The sequence below is a fragment of the Phycodurus eques genome, chromosome 15 (assembly GCF_024500275.1).
Source record: "Phycodurus eques isolate BA_2022a chromosome 15, UOR_Pequ_1.1, whole genome shotgun sequence".
NCBI classification, from domain to species: Eukaryota; Metazoa; Chordata; class Actinopteri; order Syngnathiformes; family Syngnathidae; genus Phycodurus; species Phycodurus eques.
Genome location: NC_084539.1, coordinates 1,872,069 through 1,890,123, shown reverse-complemented (window position 1 = coordinate 1,890,123; position 18,055 = coordinate 1,872,069). Strand labels below are relative to the sequence as shown.

Genomic DNA, 18,055 nt, shown 5'->3' with positions numbered 1-18,055 from the left:
GATTTTAGGAAAAGAACACTGGTGACGAGTCACTGATCTTCAAGTACGACCCGGAGACCAAACGCCAGAGGCTTTAGTGGAAGAGTCCAACTTCACAGAGTCACAAGGAAGCACAAAGTCCAAAGACAAAGTCACGCTGATCACATTCTCCCTCACGGGCATCGTCCACTGGGAGTCCTTGCCACAGGGTCAGACGATCGTTTGCTTCGTTCAGTGCGCGAGAAGAGACGAGAGTTGTGGCGGGACAACTCGTGGCTGCATCGCCATGACGATGCGCCCGCACACAACGCCCTGAACATCCCACAGGTCGTGGTCGAGAAGAAAAAGCTGGAGCAACCTCCCCACTAAAAGACTTACTGCTCACTGCTTCGCCACATGAGGAAATGGGCGGGGAAAATGTGCGGATATACATATGGATGCCACGGTAGTCCTGTGTGCTGAGTTGTGAATTTAATGTTTTTGTTTTTATATAAATCCATCAATAAAAAGAACTGCAAGACTGCTTCTTGAGATCTTGACAATACCACACCGACCACAATGTGCGCACCCGTATATACTGCGCACCTTCATGCACAGATGTGCACATACTCCGTTTTGAAAATGATCACTTCCACAGGGCCATTTCATAATATAGTTTACAGTATAGATTACTGCCAAGGACAACCAAGTATGAAATGAAATACAGGAAAGGCGACGCTTTTGCCTGATTTTGAGAACGACAAATAAAAAAACTCATTCTAGCATTTCCAAAATCAATGATGAGATGACGGAGAGTTTGCATCTGCATATGACAACGTTGAGCTGCATAGTTGAAGTCGCGCTTCAAATTGTGAAACAGAAAAAGTTGTGTGACTTACATATTGCCTTTGGTGATTTGAGGACAATGTAACAACAGTACAGCATAAGTAAGCCTGTGAAGATGAGGATGAGGATCCCAAGAGTGAAACCGGCCTAAAGGGGGAAAAAAACAATACATCTTTCTATTGATGGGACATTTTTAACATGTCAGAGGTACAGCATAATGTATGGTGCTTAAAATATGGAAAATAAACTTGTCACCTGCTTTATACCCCAAGGTATACTGAGTATGGATGTGCCCATCATCGTGTTCCATATTGCAAATCTGCAGGTTGACCCAAAATAAAAACACCAAAATAATGACATCAGCTTGGAAAGTAACTTTGATTGATTTAGTAAAAGACAATGACGGGGCTTACATGGTAATGATACTGGGGTTTTTCGTCAAGTGGTCTTTTCCTGACACCTTGAAAGCTGTCCCCAGTGGGCTGTAGATGTAGATCTCCTCTGTCCGGGGGATCACATGGTTTGGTGGACTCTAGAGGAAGGGGGAATTTATATTCTAATTTTTTTTTATTTTTTTTTTATTCATCAATATACTGTAAATGACCTGACCTTCATAATACTTCTTATACTTTTATAAAAGAAAGCTGGATAATTACAACATTACATTTTTACGAGTGCAATTTGAAAACAGGCCACGATTACAATATTACTCATACACCATTTTAGGGCTGCACAATTATTTTGATCTATATTGTAAACACCATTATTATTCATTATTATTCATCAATTAAGGGGATTTTTTGTTTTTTTTATTGCACTACTTTTCCATCCAACCATTCATCCAGTTTGTTCCGCTTGTCAGAGGTCGGGTCGCGGGGGCAGTAGCTTTAGCAGGGACGCCCAGACTTCCCTCTCCCCAGCCACTTCGTCCAGCTCTTCCGGGGGGGGGGGGGGGAAATCCCGAGTCGTTCCGAGGCCAGCCGGAAGACGTAGTCTCTCCGGCGTGTCCTGGGTCGTGCCCGGAACACCTCACAAGGGAGGTGTCCAGGAGGCATCCAAAATCAGATGCCCCAGCCAGTCCTCTTAATGCGACTCTACCAATCTCTAAGGGAGAGCCCGGACACCCTGCGGAGGAAACTCATTTAGGCCGCTTGTACCTGGGATCTTGTTCTTTCGGTCACGACCCAGAGCTCTTGACCATAGGTGAGGGTAGGAACGTACATCGACCGGTAAATTGAGAGCTTCGCCTTTCGGCTTAGCTCCCTCTGGCTACAACGGACCGATACAAAGTCCGCATCACTGCAGACGCTGCGCCGATCCCCCCGTCGATCTCCCGTTCCATTCTTCATTCACTCGTGAACAAGACCGCAAAAGATGTTGAACTCGCCCACCATCGGAGCCAACTCACCACCGGGTGGTGATCAGTTGACAGCTCCGCCCCTCTCTTCACCAGAGTGTCCAAGACAAGTCCGATAACACGACCGCAAAACGGATTATTGACCCTTTCAGGCTGTGCCCGGCCAGCCCCCATGGGTGCAGGCCCGGCAACCAGGATCTCACCTTCGAGACCCACCGCCAGGCCTGGCTCCAGATGCGGGCCCCGGTGACCCGCGTCCGGGCAAGAGAAACTTAAATCCATATACATCGCTCATCATCGGGGTCTTTTAGCCATGCTTTGTCTGGTCCCTCACCTGGGACCGGTTTGCCATGGGTGACCCTACCAGGGGCATGAGGCCCCAGACAACAACTTAGCTCCCAGGATCAGTGGGACACACAAACACCACGATAAGGTGACAGCTCCAGGAGGTGCACGACTTTTCAACAAGTAAAAGTATGTAAACAGTTTTCAGGGCAACATCGAACTTTAGAATAAATAGATGATCATTTTAGAAGAATTGATAAATATTTTAAAAATTACATTTCTCCAAAAATGTATTATGGACCAAGGACTAACTGACTAAATATGCTATTATTTTGTTTAACATCACTTGAATCCGATGACGAGTCATATTAAGTACAGCAATTTATTCCTAAGAGAATATCTCTTCTAATAATGAACGGCGGTCTCACGTTTGAAGAAGACTTCAGAGATTCGCCTGTTCCGTGTGTCGGGTTGGCAACGCCACGATCAATCAACTACGTGACGGCACGGTGATAAGACCTACCAGCAGCCTGTCAGAAGAGCCAGTTAGTTTGCTATAGTAATGCACTCTGCTGTTGAGGACGGCAGCCTCGGCTGACACGCGCTCCTGCGGTTCATCGTCTACGATGTTCCTCGGCTCCACGTAGAAAGGTCTGGAAGTAGTGGACAAACACTGAAATTCATTATGATTGTAATATGATTGGGTGCTTGCAAAGATGAGACTGTCGCGCTACAATGTTTTTTGCAGCACTATGTAAGAGCAGGGACCATCATCATGGTGCCCGCAGGCAAGGAACAAGAGTAGCCAGCAGGTCCGTTCTAAAAATAGCTCACCACTGATGGAACATTGTGATTTACTAAGCGTTAGAATTTACTTAAACGGAACATGTTTACTAATGTACCAAATATTCTATAATTAATATATATATATTTTTAAATAATATATTGTATTTAAAAACAAAATAGACTGTGTTCAATGGGGGAAAAAAATAAATAAATTAAAAAAAAAAAAAAAAAAAAGTTGATTTTATTTACCCAATTTGGGTCAAAATAATAGATTTTAGAGCTGGAATTTAAATACCGTGATAAAGGCGGGATTTTTGCTGGCTAGGTTATCGTACCGTCAGACTGTGATAAAGTCCTATGCCTAGCTGAGAGTCGTTGGATTTTCTTAATAAATTAAAGCAATTAAGTGAATATTATTATTAAGATACATAAACAATATGGGCGGTTTTGGGTGATTGTTGCCATGAAAAGAAGGAGCGGGACTGACATTTTCAACTTCAATTCAGAAGTACGCTCCGCAACAACAAATGATCTTTTTGTTTCAAATGGCCAACATCCATTGCATCGACACGTTTGTGTGATTTAGCGGGAGGGGAGATGTTTAGAAAGTTCGTCAGCCATTGTGAAATAGCTAACTGGATTAAAATTCCGGAGAGACTGCTAATGCACTTGTGATTGATGAGGTGGCACAAAGCACATTAGTGACAGCATGCCATGCAAATTCCTGGAAGGCCAACTTGAAGAAAACGCCTAATTTATTATTTAGCAAACACTCTAAGAAACGTCAGACATGCACAGTCGTGAACAGCCGCTTGAGTTGTCTGGGGTCCATTGTTTGCCTCTGCTTCTGTATTGACTTGACGTTTTTTTCCTTCTTCTCGTAGCAGATCAACCTGAATGAATAACAACCAATAAATAATAAGAAAAAATAAATCATATCAAAATAGTCTGGAAAAGGTGAGTGTGGAGTCCGCGAGAGTCCGCAACTCGGATTGGATTTTCCCTCCAAGTGCACGTGCAGCGGACTCACCCCCAAACACAAATAGCGGCCGACCCACCGTGTTGACAGCAGTCAAGTATGCGCCGCTTATCAGAAACCAAAGCTAATCTGCGCATGCCGCAAAAGTCAATGCAGCTTTGCTTACCTTGCGGCTTTGACAGTGCCACAGACAGCCTACTAGTGCTTTGAACGCAGCAGCTTGTCGGGCTGGTTACGAAGTCAATGAGCAAAATTTGCGACGGCAACATTCGCAGGAGAACGGCTCTCGATTTCGGTTCTTTCTCACTTGACGGTCAGGCATTGTAGGGACCCAACTATTTTCATACAAAGAACAAAAAAAGTCAAGTTTACAAAAATGTAGCTCATCTCAACCGAGTTCCGTGATACTCTTTCAAGGCCTCGTGTGTCAATGGCTCGGTGCCAAATGCGGCGTCCTGCTGATGGCAGCACAGATTGTCTGGCTGCTATTGTTTTTGCACAAAAAAGCGCTACGTCCTCAAAGTTACGCAATAACTTCAAGTAGAACACTGATTTTGGGAAAAACTGCTGAGCTCGCTCAAATGAATGACGGGACATCTACTTGCTGAGCCTCGCGGATGATGAGGAAATACTTTGTGCGAGCTGACATCGCAGTCTCCTGCTGAAATACAATAAGGAACAATCCATAGTGAGTCAGAGCAGAACATTTCCACCTTCAATTGAAGCTGCTCACACCCACTTCAATTCTCCTTTTAAATTAATCTACTGATTATTGAAGTATTTGTGCAAAAGAATATTCTATTGATTCATTTGGTCTCCTGTGCTCCTCCCTCTGGTCGTCGGTATTATCAGCCAAGTCGACCTGCCTATCATCAAGGGCCACTGTATAGAAGGACCGTGCCTGCAGTGCTCCTTGACCTATGCACTTTTCTCGCCTGAGCTGCTGATCGTGCGTTTCCTGCGCTAAAACTAAATCGAGTCAACTTTGTTGCTAACACTGCCATTGACGGCGGTTGAATTGAAAAATCCATGTTAGCATGGAGGACTGGCAGTGAAGGAGTTAAGTTTTGTGGAGTGAAGTGTTCATTATTCTTTGGGTGATAATAGATTACGCTCATTGTTATCTATATGTAGGTATGGTGCAATTGTTGTTTCGGACCGTGCCCCTATTTCTATGGCTATATGTTTTAAGATTTATAATTCCCTGCGTGTCCCATGGAGTCTTGCCCCCACCCCCTGACTCACTCATCCATCCATCCATCCATTTTCTATCTCTAAGGGAGAGCCCGGACACCCTGCGGAGGAAACTCATTTCGGCCGCTTTGTATCCGGGATCTCGTTCTTTGGGTCACGACCCGCAGCTCGTCGCCACGGGTGAGGGTAGGAACGTAGATCGACCGGTAAATCGAGAGCTTCGGCTGAGCTCCTTCTTCACCACAACGGACCGATACAGAGTCCGCATCAGTGCAGACGCCGCACCGATCCGATCTCCCGTTCCATTCTTCCCCCATCTCCAGCACCCCTGAACAGACCTTACCAGGGAGGCTGAGGAGTGTGATCCCCCTGTAGTTGGAACACACTTCTTAAAAAGGGGGACCACCACCCCAGTCTGCCAATCCAGAGGCACCGTCCCCGATGTCCACGCGATGTTGCAGAGGCGTGTCAACCAGGACTGCACCACAACATCCAGAGCCTTGAGGAACTCCGGGCGAATCTCATCCACCTGGCCTTGCCACCGAGGAGCTTTTTGACCACCTCGGTGACCTCAACCCCAGAGATAGGAGAGCCCGCCTCAGAGAACCCAGACTCTGCTTCCTCACGGGAAGGCGTGTCGGTGGAATTGAGGAGGTCTTCGACGTATTCTCCCCACCGACTCACAACGTCCCGAGTCGAGGTCGGCAGCGCCCCATCCCCACTACGCACAGTGTTGATGGTGCACTGCTTTCCCCTCCTAAGACGCCGGATGGTGGACCACAATTTCCTCGAAGCCGTCCCGGAAGTCTTTCTCAATGGCCTCACCGAACTCCTCCCATGCCACCATAGGTGGGAGTTGAAACTCCTTCTGACAGGGGATTCCGCCAGACGTTCCCAGCAGACCCTCACAATACGTTTGAGTTCTGGTCGGGGGGACCGTTCCTCCCAATCACGCCGTTCCAGGTCTCACTGTCATTGCTCACGTGAGCATTGATGTCCCCCAGCAGAACGATGGAGTCCCCAGCGGGAGCCCTCTCCAGCACCCCCTCCAAGGACTCCAAAAAGGGTGGGTGAACACCAACGCACAGGCGCCGAGCCGGGGGGGCAATAAGTATACCCACACCTGCTCGGCGCCTCTCACCGTGGGCAACTCCAGAGTGGAAGACAGTCCAACCCCTCTCGAGAGGACCGGTACCAGAGCCCAAGCTGTGCGTGGAGGCGTGTCCGACTATATCTAGTCGGAACTTCTCGACCTCACACACCAGCTCGCGATCCTTCCCTGCCAGAGAGGTGACATTCCACGTCCCAAGAGCCAGTTTCTGTAGCCAGGGATCGGATCGCCAAGGTGCCCGGCCTTCGGCCACCGCCCAGCTCGCACTGCACCCGACCACTATGGCCCCTCCTACAGGCAGTGAGCCCACAGGAAGGGGGACCCACGTTACCCTTTCGGGCTGCGCCCGGCCGGGCCCCACGGGTGCAGGCCAGGCCACCAGGCGCTCGCCGTCGAGCCCCGCCTCCAGAGGGGGGCCCCGGTGACCCGCGGCCGGGCAAGGGAAAGTCCGTAGTTTGTCGTCATCATAAGGGGTCTTTGAGCCGTGCTTTGTCTGGTCCCTCACCTCGGAACTGTTTGTCATGGGTGACCCTGCCAGGGGCATAAAGCCCCAGACAACTTAGCTCCTAGGATCTTTGGGACACACAAACCCCTCCACCACGATAAGGTGACGGCTTCCAGGAGGGGCTGACTCACTCATCCAATCATAAATCACAGACCCCTTTAGGGTCTCACAGACAGTCGGCTCTGATAACATTCTTGCAACAAAAACAGCATCACTTGCCCGAAAAACTTGACTTAAATAACACAAATGGAACAAATTGGTGGGAAGAGCACTAGCACAGGTCATGTACTTTAGTCATCAATCGTTTTTTCCTGAATGTATTTATTATGGAGGATGTTAGAGCCGTTTGAAGTGCTCATGCCATCTTTTCGATAAAATTCCACAAAGATGGCGGCCACTTGTCGCAGGGCTATTGAAACTTTCCCTTTATGCAGACGATCTCCTTGCATACGTTTCCTCACCTGCCTGTTTTTTTACTCTTGCTGCTCTTATAAACACAGTTTTGTTTATGTTGGAGTCCATGTTAAAACACACATTTTTCAGACCTGGACAAAGCTAACCTTCCCCTTTGTTGACCCAAATCAAGAAAGACGGCTTAGATCACGGGTCAATTCGTTTATATTCCCGAGACATTTCCTATTTGTTCCAACGTTTACCAGTCCGTCTTCCTCGGTCCTTTTTACATAAACCGGGTAGCCTGATTTCATCCCTACAAAACTATTGGACAAAGATTTTTAACACCTCGTCAGAGGTGGTTGGGTAAACCAATAGAACCGAATACACTGAGCGCATTCTATCGGGTTTTCCAATTGAGTTGTACAGGTTAAAGGTCACTTTAAAAGTGGAAAATGTTCGGAAATCATAATCACTATCACCCCAAAAAAAAAATGGCATTTGAACCGGGGGGGAGGGGGTGTAGACTTTATGTTCATTGTGCATGTGCAATTAGAAATGTACAGTCAATTTGATTGCTGGGATTGATCAATTGGCAAAAATAATTTAATGTTCCCGATTATATATGATTAATACACAATGGTCAGAATAGTGTAACCCGGAAGAGATGTGACGAAGCGGAGGACTCCATGTATGTCCCTTCACTTCCCATAGTTATGCAGAAAAAAAACGAGTGATAGCTGATCAGTCCAAATTTTAAAACGCTCTCTACTTTTGTCCTGCCCATTGCCCTACGTCCATGTCCGAAGTCGCAAAATACTGTATTTTATGGTTGTAAGTGTATGCTGTTTATGGCGGTAGAAAGAATACAATCGTTGACACACGCCGACTGCGATGGGCTGAGCGTGTCAACCTCGGTCTTGGCGAGCGGCACCTTAAAAAAAGGTCAGCCTTCAGTCATATGACAAAATCTGATCGGGTTTTGATTTCCCCCCAAAAAAAACAAAAACAAAAAAAACACCCTCGCTGTGGCTATGTCGCGCAACTTCGACGGGTTGCGGTTCTGTGGCACAAACCTTTTAGCTCTGGAGTCCAGTGAGTCTGTGGAGCCTCTGTGCGAGAAGCTCTCCCCGGCCTGCTCTGCGCTGAGCAGAGGCCTGCAGTCGTTCTCCATGACAGACGCTCCAGCTAGGTCCTGACGACTCCCATCACCTGACTGCGACGAAGGTCTCATAAAGTTAACGACTGGCTCCGAGGAATTTGCTCATCAAATATTATCACAGAGGAACAATAAAACAATATGTGCGCTCTACAGTCGTGAAAAAGCCCTGTATGTATATATGGATACTTATACTATATTTATGTACATAATGTACATATCCTACTCTCTCTCTCTCTATATATATATATATATATGTATAACGTAATCCTTGTTTATTGCATTATGTTCAGGATCACCCCCACAACAGGTGAAACCCGAAGTAGTGACCACATATTTTGATTCATTATTTAAACATACTTTAAAGCTGTATGAGCCTCCCCAGACTTTTATTAATCTTCCACATATTCCTACTAACATTTTATCTCTTAAACATACAGCAATGTACACTATGCACATTGCATTACTTATGTTTGAAAGTGACTTTTAACACACACAAAAATATAGCATATACTCCAAATCCCGTGTTTATGGCAAATTATGCATGTTAAAAAAAACAATCCACAATGCACTGACTCCACAAAAGGTGAACCGATATAGCGAGGGAACAATGTACATATACGGATACATATATGTTGTCGAATTGCTTACTGACACTTAAACTAAAGCGCCAACTCACCGCTGTCATTCAATTATACGGGAGATTTGAGTGAGAAAATCAAGAAACTGCTTTTGCATTTATAAAAAGGTAAAGCATCAGATACAATTTTTTTTAAAAAACACACACACACACACACACACACACACACACACACGCGTCGAAATATCATTTAAGTTTCATCCTTGTCAATCATACTATTAAAATCATAATAATAATATATTTTTAAAAAAAAATACAAATAAACGTACCAATGTTTACAGTGATAAAATCCTTCCCGGCCGGTATCTTCAGTTCGTCTGAATTTAGTTGTGTCAGAACGTGGTAACCGTGACTAAGTGCGGTATAGTTTATACGGTCTTGGAAATTAGAAGTTTCCTTCCTGACCGTAAACAAAACGCGTGTTGTGATTGAGTCCGCCTTAACTTCCGTCTACCGACCACTTTTCATTCCTGTACCCCCCCCCCCCCCCTCCTTCTTCTTCTACTACTTTTTTTCTTCTTCTTCTTCTTCCATTCCTTCTTCTTCTTCTTCTTCTTCTTCTTCTTCTTCCATTCCTTCTTCTTCTTCTTCTTCTTCCACTCCTTCTTCTTCTTCTTTGTCGTCTTCTTCTTCTTCTTCGCATAATAACATTATGGTATTGGAAGATTCGATACGGCCATTTTGAGCTCCAGTCCGTGCCGACTGCGACGCCATGCTAAGGTCAAAGTCGTCAGGGCATTCCATGCGTGCGGACGGCTCGAAAACCAAAAGACCAGGATGCCGGTACAATGTGTTACATACAGCTGTGTAAAACGCTGTACAAGTACGAAAAGGGAACTGGAGTCCCTTTCACGTATTTCTTTTCACTTTTACAATGTTGTGAATTGATACCATACGCTTTGACATTGACAAAACCGTAACCCCCATGGAAATTGTTTGTGCAATAGGCAATTTACGAGGAAATTAATTTCAGAGTCCATATATTGCCTTATAAGGGAACGTCGACCTCCCCAACATGGCTGGCACATAGGCACGTCCTTTAGCTGAGCAGCACAAGCGTGCTGGCGTATCGAGTGTTCATAACTATGATTATTGTCGTCTTGTGGCAGTAATATTGCTATGTTCTTGTTACCCGGTAAAGTGATTTCAGACGGGTTTTTGTTTTTCCCTCAATACATTCGACAGGGACTGGTCATGACGGCCATGAAACGTTCGCCGATGACGGCACGTCACGCCGGCCGGCGGCACGGACCCGAGATGCGGACGAGAAAAATAGTGAAAAGTATTGTATTGAAAAAGGACGGTTGAAAATTCCAGAGATTTTCTAAGCATCAAGAAAATCTTGCCTGTTGATTCAAATAATCCGGAATGCGTTGTTGAGCGTGCATACTGCAAAATATGATATGGAAAAGATTCAAACACAGGTTGGTTTTGTCAAACATTTAATAAACAACTTTTAAAAAAAAAAAAAAAAAAAAAGGGAAAATAATTTAACCAATAAAATGTGCATTCCTTTAGCACGTTGTTTTTCCAACTCAAACAACAATGATGATAATAATAATAAAAAAGATGCTTCGTGTTCCATATATTTTGCTACATTAAACCCTATCCCAACACAGAAAACATCTCATAATGACTATTTTAAAAAAGAATAAGACTGAAAATTCAAAATTGCTAAGACCGTGTGTCTTCTCGGCTGCCGGCCCAAAGGCTACGCAGCCGTAATAGCTTTTCTGTCGGCTAAACCCGACGACCGACTGACAGACCTCCGGCGTCTCTTTTTCACATATTAGAAATGTTTGGGTTATAAATCGATTTGAACACAGCAGTAAGACATCAAATGACTTTTGACTTTTGGACCCCTAGTCTGATAGAACCTCTTGGCATGCATTTAGCTTGGGTCCAAAGAAGCACCTTTACGTCATGTAACATAGCACCATTTCACCCCCCCCCCCCCCCACCCGCATATAGTTTTTCTTTGATACCAGGACCCAACCAATGGCATGCATCCGCTCTAAAACTTTGCCGTCTTGGTGACCGTTCCTTAACGTCGCTCCATTTCAAACATTACAAAGGCAAGTAATGATTACTGATAAAAGTAGTTTACATAGTGAGGATGAACTAGCACAGTACAAAACTGGTTTGATTTTTATTTTTTTATTTTTTTTAAAGTCGTACGCTAAAAGACTACAGGACACACCGATATACGCATGGAAGAGTTACCTACAAATGTACACATCTTAGCACGTTTGATGTACTATCTCTAAGGTCCTTTCTCCAGAACCGCGGCGAGGGCAAAACGAAACAGCGAGCCGTCACGTCTTCAGCGTGCAGACGTTCACGTGACAACCACGAATACATTTACGCTTTTGTCGACCGCTAGCCCCGCCCCCGCCTCTGTCACGTCGTTCGCGCTTTGCGACGTGACCGTTTTCGCCCCGAATACGAGTCGCGTTGTCCAAATTCACGACGAGAACCGCTATCGTTCCCGACTGAAAACAACACACGTCCGACATAGACACAAAAGACGGGCGGACGGTCGCGTTGTAAAAGGTACGTTAAGGCGTTGGGTTTGGAAACATCGTTGTTCATAGTCCAATAGTTTTTCTTCGGCGAAACGCACGACCCACCGCACTGACGCTCTGTGGTCGCTCGTGAACGTTTCCCACCTCAATAAAGGAGTCATGGTCGTGATTTGCAACGCTCTTGTCGTGTGAACACACCAAACCGAACATCTCAAGGTACGAGCACAAGCGCACGAGTCAGAAGACCAAAGCGCGGGGGGCGTCAACGGGGACGTGTCGTGTCTGACAAGTTCATTCTTTCAAGACATATTTAGAAACGCATATTTATACGGAACGCGTCTGCTCTTTTTGGTGCGGTTTTGCAACGTTTGACATTTCTCGTTTACGGTTTCGGTCGCCCGTAACGGTCGAACGTCGAGAGGTAGACCGCCGATTTAGAAACATAGACGCGTCTGTGACAAGTTATTATTTGCATTGATGGGCACAAAATCGGGGGGACACGGAAGAAAATCGTGTTCAAGCGGAGCTGCACAGATGCTTCCGGGTGGGGCTTCGAGGCGCAGCTTTGATTTGAAAGTGCTTTTCCGGAGAGCAGATTTGGAATTCCAAGGGTCCGATTCCAAGGCAATGCTGGAGAAATTGGTTTTCCAATCTCTTGAGAATCGTTCGCGTTCATCGTTGGCTCGTGCAAGATTGAAAACGTTGGCCTCCTGAGCCAAATTCATTCAGTGACACGAATATTCATAAATGGAATAGGTCAATTTGAAGATGTATTGGTTTTTTTTTTTCACATTTTTTTTTTTTTTTTTTGGAAATAAATTGTGCTGAGTTATAGATTCTAATACATACATATACATATATATATATATATATATATATATATATATATATATACCTACAGAAACAATTGACCTGCGCTATCCTCCATGGCGCAACTTAATATGGAAACCAGAACCGTGTGAAAAATCTATAGCACCGTGTATTTATATATATATATATATATATATATATATATATAGTTCAAGTATTTTTCAATTGAATTCTAAACATTCAGCTGGTTGAAAATGTGAAAAAAGGAAAATAACCTTACTGTTCTGATTTCCTTTCTGTAAATGGTGTGAATTGTTCATGTCTTTTGGGGATGGGGGGGATGCGGGAAGTAAAACATCTTGTTTTTGTTCATTTTGGTCTTCCAATGACAACTGTATGTCTTGTGGCAAAAAAAAAAAAAAAATAATAATAATCATAAAAAAAATACAAAAATAAAAGAGATCTTTGGTCAACCTGCCTGCACGGTAAAACATCGGTATGAGGAGTCTAAACGTAAAGTACTCATACCGACAAGTAGTTTCAAGAAATGATTTAAGTGTCATGTGTTCACAGACACATTTCAGCCTGTCGAATTATTTGTATGATACAAAATGGGCTGTAACTTATTCATTAGCTGCGGTACTCAACTCCGAACCGAACCGAACGAGAGGCAGTCCAAAAAGTTACCGGCCCAATTTAGTGGAACCTACTAAGAATTTATAAAATAAAAAAAATAAAAAAAAGATTCTGAAATGTTCACAGTTCGTAGCTTAAATACTCGCTTGAGGGTTAATTCAAAACTAAATAAAAAAAAAAAAAAAAAAATGAAGTTTAGTTGAAGCCTGTCCTCTTCCCGTCAGCCATTTTGGAAATGAGGTCGTTGCCGCAAGGGGAACCGCAACGAGGCAGTTTCGGGCCCAAGGTTGCAAAACGTGTACGGGGGAGCTGCGATGGGCCGCGGGGCGGTCCGGGGTCAAAGGTGAAGAAGGAGCGCCTGCTCGGAGGGACCTTTGTGACAAGCGAAGGCGCAACAGACCATCTTGAGCAGCTCGTCTCGGGAATAGTGCGAGGGTGGAGGCACTGATCGGAGAAGATCGGAGCGTCACCATTGGTGACATCGCCATCGTGTCAGCATCGATGACATCATCGCCATCGCGTCATCATCGATGACCTCGCCGCCATCGTGTCATCATCGACGACATCGCCCTAACGCCATACACATTTTGTCGACCTTGTTCTACTGCCTGAGTCATTTGCCAGGCTTCGTCCGCAAAAGATGGATTCCCGAATTCCATATACGTCGTCAAGTAAAGCAATTTGAATCAATCTAAAAATCGGCTGCTCTACGCGGGTCGAATTTCTTAGTGGTAAAACGTTTTCAAGTTATATAAATGAAGTATTACATGTTGCTCTGCAATAGGGGGGGGGGATACGAGTTCGAGCGAGTATTTTGTAGAACGAAGGATTGAAGGACAAACGGGATATATGGCAGCGGTGAGCAAGCCGGGCCGCGAGGCAAAACGGCGGGCGCGGGGCCTCGGTCGGCGCGCCGCTGCCGTTTCAAAGCGTCGATAACAGCTCGAGTGCGAAGGATTGGCAGCCCCGAGGTGGCGAGGTAAGCGGTTAGTGTGGAAATTGCTACGTGTTGGGATTTAGACGCGCCACCGACATATCGAAGTCGATCTCCGGCCTGCGGTCATAATCCGCGTCATGAACTCTGACCTCCCGCGACTGCCGTTTTCTTTGCTTCGCTTCGGCATTTGCAAAACAAGGCGATGGCAAGATGCTTGATGCTGGCCAAAGGGGCCCGGTATGCTATGCTATGCTATTGGGTGGGGGGGGGGGGGGCAATGGCGATCTGATGACGTCTCCCCCGAGGCAAATTGATTCGTCGCCGGAAGGCGGCTCGCCACTGTGCCCCCTCGTTTCCGTTCCCCGGCCCGACGCGAGACGCAATGCTCCTTCCCAAAAACTGCGCGCTTCTTCATATGCGCAAAACTATTGAGCGTGTTTGAGTTTTCTTGCTTTGCGGAGGCTCCCGCACATTGCACGTCATATATCGTCTCTCTCACCCCCCACCCCCCCCACCCCCCACCACTTAAAAAAATGTTTCCTTTTGTCGACGGTCCAATTTCTGTCCAATTTACAAGCTTCCGCCCGCCTCAATCGTCCCGCTCCCCGCCGTCCGCGTCCGCGTCCGCGTCCGCGTCTTTGCGGCGGCTCGCGATTCGCCGCATCTCCTCGTCGTACCTGGCGAAGTTCTCCCCGAACCTGGCCCAGGCTTTGAGGGGGACGGTGATGGTGTTCCTGTAGGGCTGGCGCACCTCGCTGATCTTCAGGAAGACGCCGTAGCGGTTGGAGCCCACGTCGAAGTAGAACCGCTTGTTGTCCACGCGGAAAGACGCGGCCTCCGGGAGCTCCGGGCTGTCGTCGCGGCGGTCGGCGGAGCGGGCCCGCGCCCGGGCCCGGGCTCGGCCGCGCTCGCCGCCGTCGCCGCCGTCGCCGTCGCCGTCGCCGTAGTCGTCGATGAGCTGCGAGAGCGCGTCCCTGAACTCGATGAGCCCCTGCGCGGGCAGCACGACGGTCTGCTCGATGCCTTGGCCGTAGTAGCCCATGGTGCCGCGGCCCTTGGACACGGTCTGCCGTATGCGCAGGAACCTCCCTCTCTGGTTCTCCTTCAGGTCCAGAAAGTACTTTCGGTTGTCCCTCTCGATGAGCTGGCTCTTGAGGACGCGGTGCGCGCGCTCATCCGACGCCGCGGAGCCCGCGGGCGAGGACGCCGCGCGGCCCCGCTCGTCGCCGCCGCCGCCGCCGCCGCCGCCGAGCTGCGGCGGCGCCGGGCCCCCCCGCAGTCCGATCCGGGCGTAATAGTCGATGAAGTCCCCCAGGCAGTAGCGGAGCGCGGGCGCCGTGGCCATGGACAGCGTCAGCTTGCTTTTGCGGACGTTGTCGTGGCGGCCTCTGCCGATCCACACCTCGGCGATCTTCAGGAAGCGTCCGCGCGCGCTCTGCTTGACGTCCAGGTAGAAGCGCTTCTTCTGGATGTCCACGCGTTTGGAGGCGAGCTCCTGGATGTCGCCGCCCTGCTGCGCAAAGGCGGCCCTCGGCGTACAATCGGCCCGGTCTCTCTCCATTGCTCCGCGACACCCATCGGCCAGCATGATTCGCGTTCAGGCCCGGCGCGATCCCCCCATCCCCGCGCGCCCTTATCCCGACATCTGCCTCGAACGCCCCGACGACGGCAGCTGATCGCGGGCCCGAGTGAAGGACAAACGCGACTATTCCTCGGCGACCGCAGCCCGCCGTACCTTTTTCGCATCGCCCGAAGCAGCCGACCGGGAATGGGAGGAGGAGGCGTGCGGGTCTGCTCCGTGAACCCGATCAACCCGTCCGGCCCCCCTCCCGTCCCTGGCGAGGAGAAACGCGGACAAAACAGACACGAGCGCACGGGAAGCCGGCGCAGGCAGGGGCGGTGGTAGCAGCATTTTCCTGGGAGGGGGGGGTTTCACACTCCGTACTGCTTTTCTTTATTGTATCACTTCATTGCAGGCGTCGCCACTAGGTGGTGTTCAACCACCTGCCCCTTTGCCCTGGATGGGGGGAAAAAAGGGCCCTGAAGGAGAACGTTCAGCCTTTCGTTCATGACTTCAAGCTGAAGCGCACTTGGGTTCTGCAGCAGGATGACGATCCAAAACACACCAGCAAGTCAACTTCTGAGTGACGTAATAAAAAAAAAAAAAAAGGTTTTGGAGTGGCCTTGTCAAAGTTCAGACTAATATCTGATTGAAATGCAGTGGCATGACCTCCGAAAGGCCGTCATGCTCGGAAACCCTCCGTTTTCGCTGAATTCGAACAATTCTGCAAGGAAGAGTGCGCCAAAGTATCTCCGCAGAGATGTCAAAGACTCATCGCCAGTCAGAGAAACCGATTGATTTCTGTTGTTGCTGCTGAGGATGGCCCAACCAGTTCTGAGGTTACTTTTCCCCCCACACAGGGCCAGGTAACTTTTGAGTCGGGGGTTTTTTTCCTTAATAAAATAAATCACCATTTAAAAACAGCATTCTAAGTTCACTTGGGTTATATTTGTCTGATATTCACATTTGGTTGATGATCTTAAACATGAAAGTGTGGCAACTGCAATTATAAAAACAATTTGTGAAGTGGGGAAATACTTTTTTCACTGTATACTGAACAAAAATATAAAAGAAGGCAAAGGAATTTTAGCAGTAGGATACTTCTAATTTTAACAGTCTTTTTTTTCCCCCCCACAAGCACATGTACAACCCCAATTTCAATGAAGTTGGGACGTTGTGTTTAACAAATAAACAACCTATATTTAAATGAATACACTACGACGACAAGATATTTAATGTACAAACTGATAAACTATTGTGTTTGGCAAAAAAATCATTGACTTGGAATTTTATGGCTGCAACACGTTCCCAAAAAAGCTGGGACAGGTGGCAAAAAAAGAGTGAGAAAGTTGAGGAATGCTCATCAAACACCTGTTTGGAACATCGCACAGGTGAACAGGGTCATTGGGAACAGGTGGGGGGCCATGATTGGGTAGAAAAGGAGCGTCCCTCAATTGCTCAGTCATGCACAAGCAAAGATGGGGCGAGGTTCACCTCACCTCACCGAGTGAGTGAGAAAATAGTCCAACTGCTTAAGGACAATGTTGATCAACGTCAGTAAATACAGTTCGGCGCTCCATCCGTAAGTGCAACTTGAAACTCTACTATGCAAAGCAAAAGCTATTTGTCAACAATACCCAGAAACGCCGCCGGCTTTTCTGGGCCCGAGCTCATCTAAGATGGACTGATGAAAAGTGGAAAAAGGTTCTGTGGTACGACGAGTCCACATTTCAAATTGTTTTTGGAAATTGTGGCCGTCGTCGTGTCCTCCGGGCCAAAGAACCATCCGCACTGTTATGGACGCAAAGTTCAAAAGCCAGCATCTGTGATGGTACGGGGCTGTGTTAGTGCCAATGGCACGGGTAACTTACACATCTGTGAAGGCACCATTCATGCTGAAAGGTACAGACTGGTTTTGGAGAAACATATGCTGCCATCCAAGCAACGGCTTTTTCACGGACGCCCCTGCTTATTTCAGCCAGACCATGCCGAACCACATTCTGCACGTGTTACAACAGCGTGGCTTCGTCGTAAAAGAGGGCGGGTACTAGATGAACACCTGAAGCTGCACATCAAGCAAAAATGGGAAAGAAGTCCACCTACAAAGCTTCAACGATTAGTGTTCAAACGTTTCTTGAATGTTGTTCAAAGAAAAGGTGATGTAACACCGTGGTAAACACTGTGTTTCCTAAAAAACAATAAAGTTGATCAGTTTGAAGATGAAATATCTTGTCTTTGTATTGTATTCAATTAAATACAGGTCGAACATGATTTGCAAATCATTGTATTCCGTTTTTATTTATGTTTAACACAACGTCCCAACTTCATTGGAATTGGGGTTGTACTTCACCTTAAGTGTGAGTATTTCTGCCG

The 18,055-nt window shown here is 47.1% G+C and overlaps 2 protein-coding genes across 5 annotated transcripts in view; both read right to left on the bottom strand.

The window, feature by feature from the left end:
- The window catches only part of slc38a9 (solute carrier family 38 member 9), a 36,097-nt gene extending 26,388 nt beyond the window's left edge, over positions 1 to 9,709 (bottom strand). For all 4 annotated transcript variants that reach the window (XM_061699073.1, XM_061699072.1, XM_061699075.1 and 1 more), the window contains exons 1-6: positions 9,483 to 9,709; positions 8,491 to 8,630; positions 2,970 to 3,099; positions 1,218 to 1,336; positions 1,060 to 1,123; positions 858 to 951 (exon numbers count right to left, since the gene is read on the bottom strand). In XM_061699073.1, coding sequence (XP_061555057.1) covers positions 858 to 951; positions 1,060 to 1,123; positions 1,218 to 1,336; positions 2,970 to 3,099; positions 8,491 to 8,588 — 505 coding nt within the window. In that variant the 5' untranslated portion in view covers positions 8,589 to 8,630; positions 9,483 to 9,709. The remainder of the gene's footprint in view (positions 1 to 857; positions 952 to 1,059; positions 1,124 to 1,217; positions 1,337 to 2,969; positions 3,100 to 8,490; positions 8,631 to 9,482) is intronic.
- A 3,250-nt stretch (positions 9,710 to 12,959) lies between these two features.
- purg (purine-rich element binding protein G) lies at positions 12,960 to 16,133 on the bottom strand. The gene has a single exon (XM_061699137.1). It carries the CDS (start codon positions 15,707 to 15,709, stop codon positions 14,711 to 14,713), a length of 999 nt encoding a protein of 332 aa, XP_061555121.1. The 5' UTR covers positions 15,710 to 16,133; the 3' UTR covers positions 12,960 to 14,710.
- Between the last annotated feature and the right edge of the window lie 1,922 nt (positions 16,134 to 18,055).

Excerpts from the sequence above, each read along its gene's own strand:
- purg (XM_061699137.1), bottom strand. The coding sequence starts at position 15,709 with ATGCTGGCCGATGGGTGTCGCGGAGCAATGGAGAGAGACCGGGCCGAT.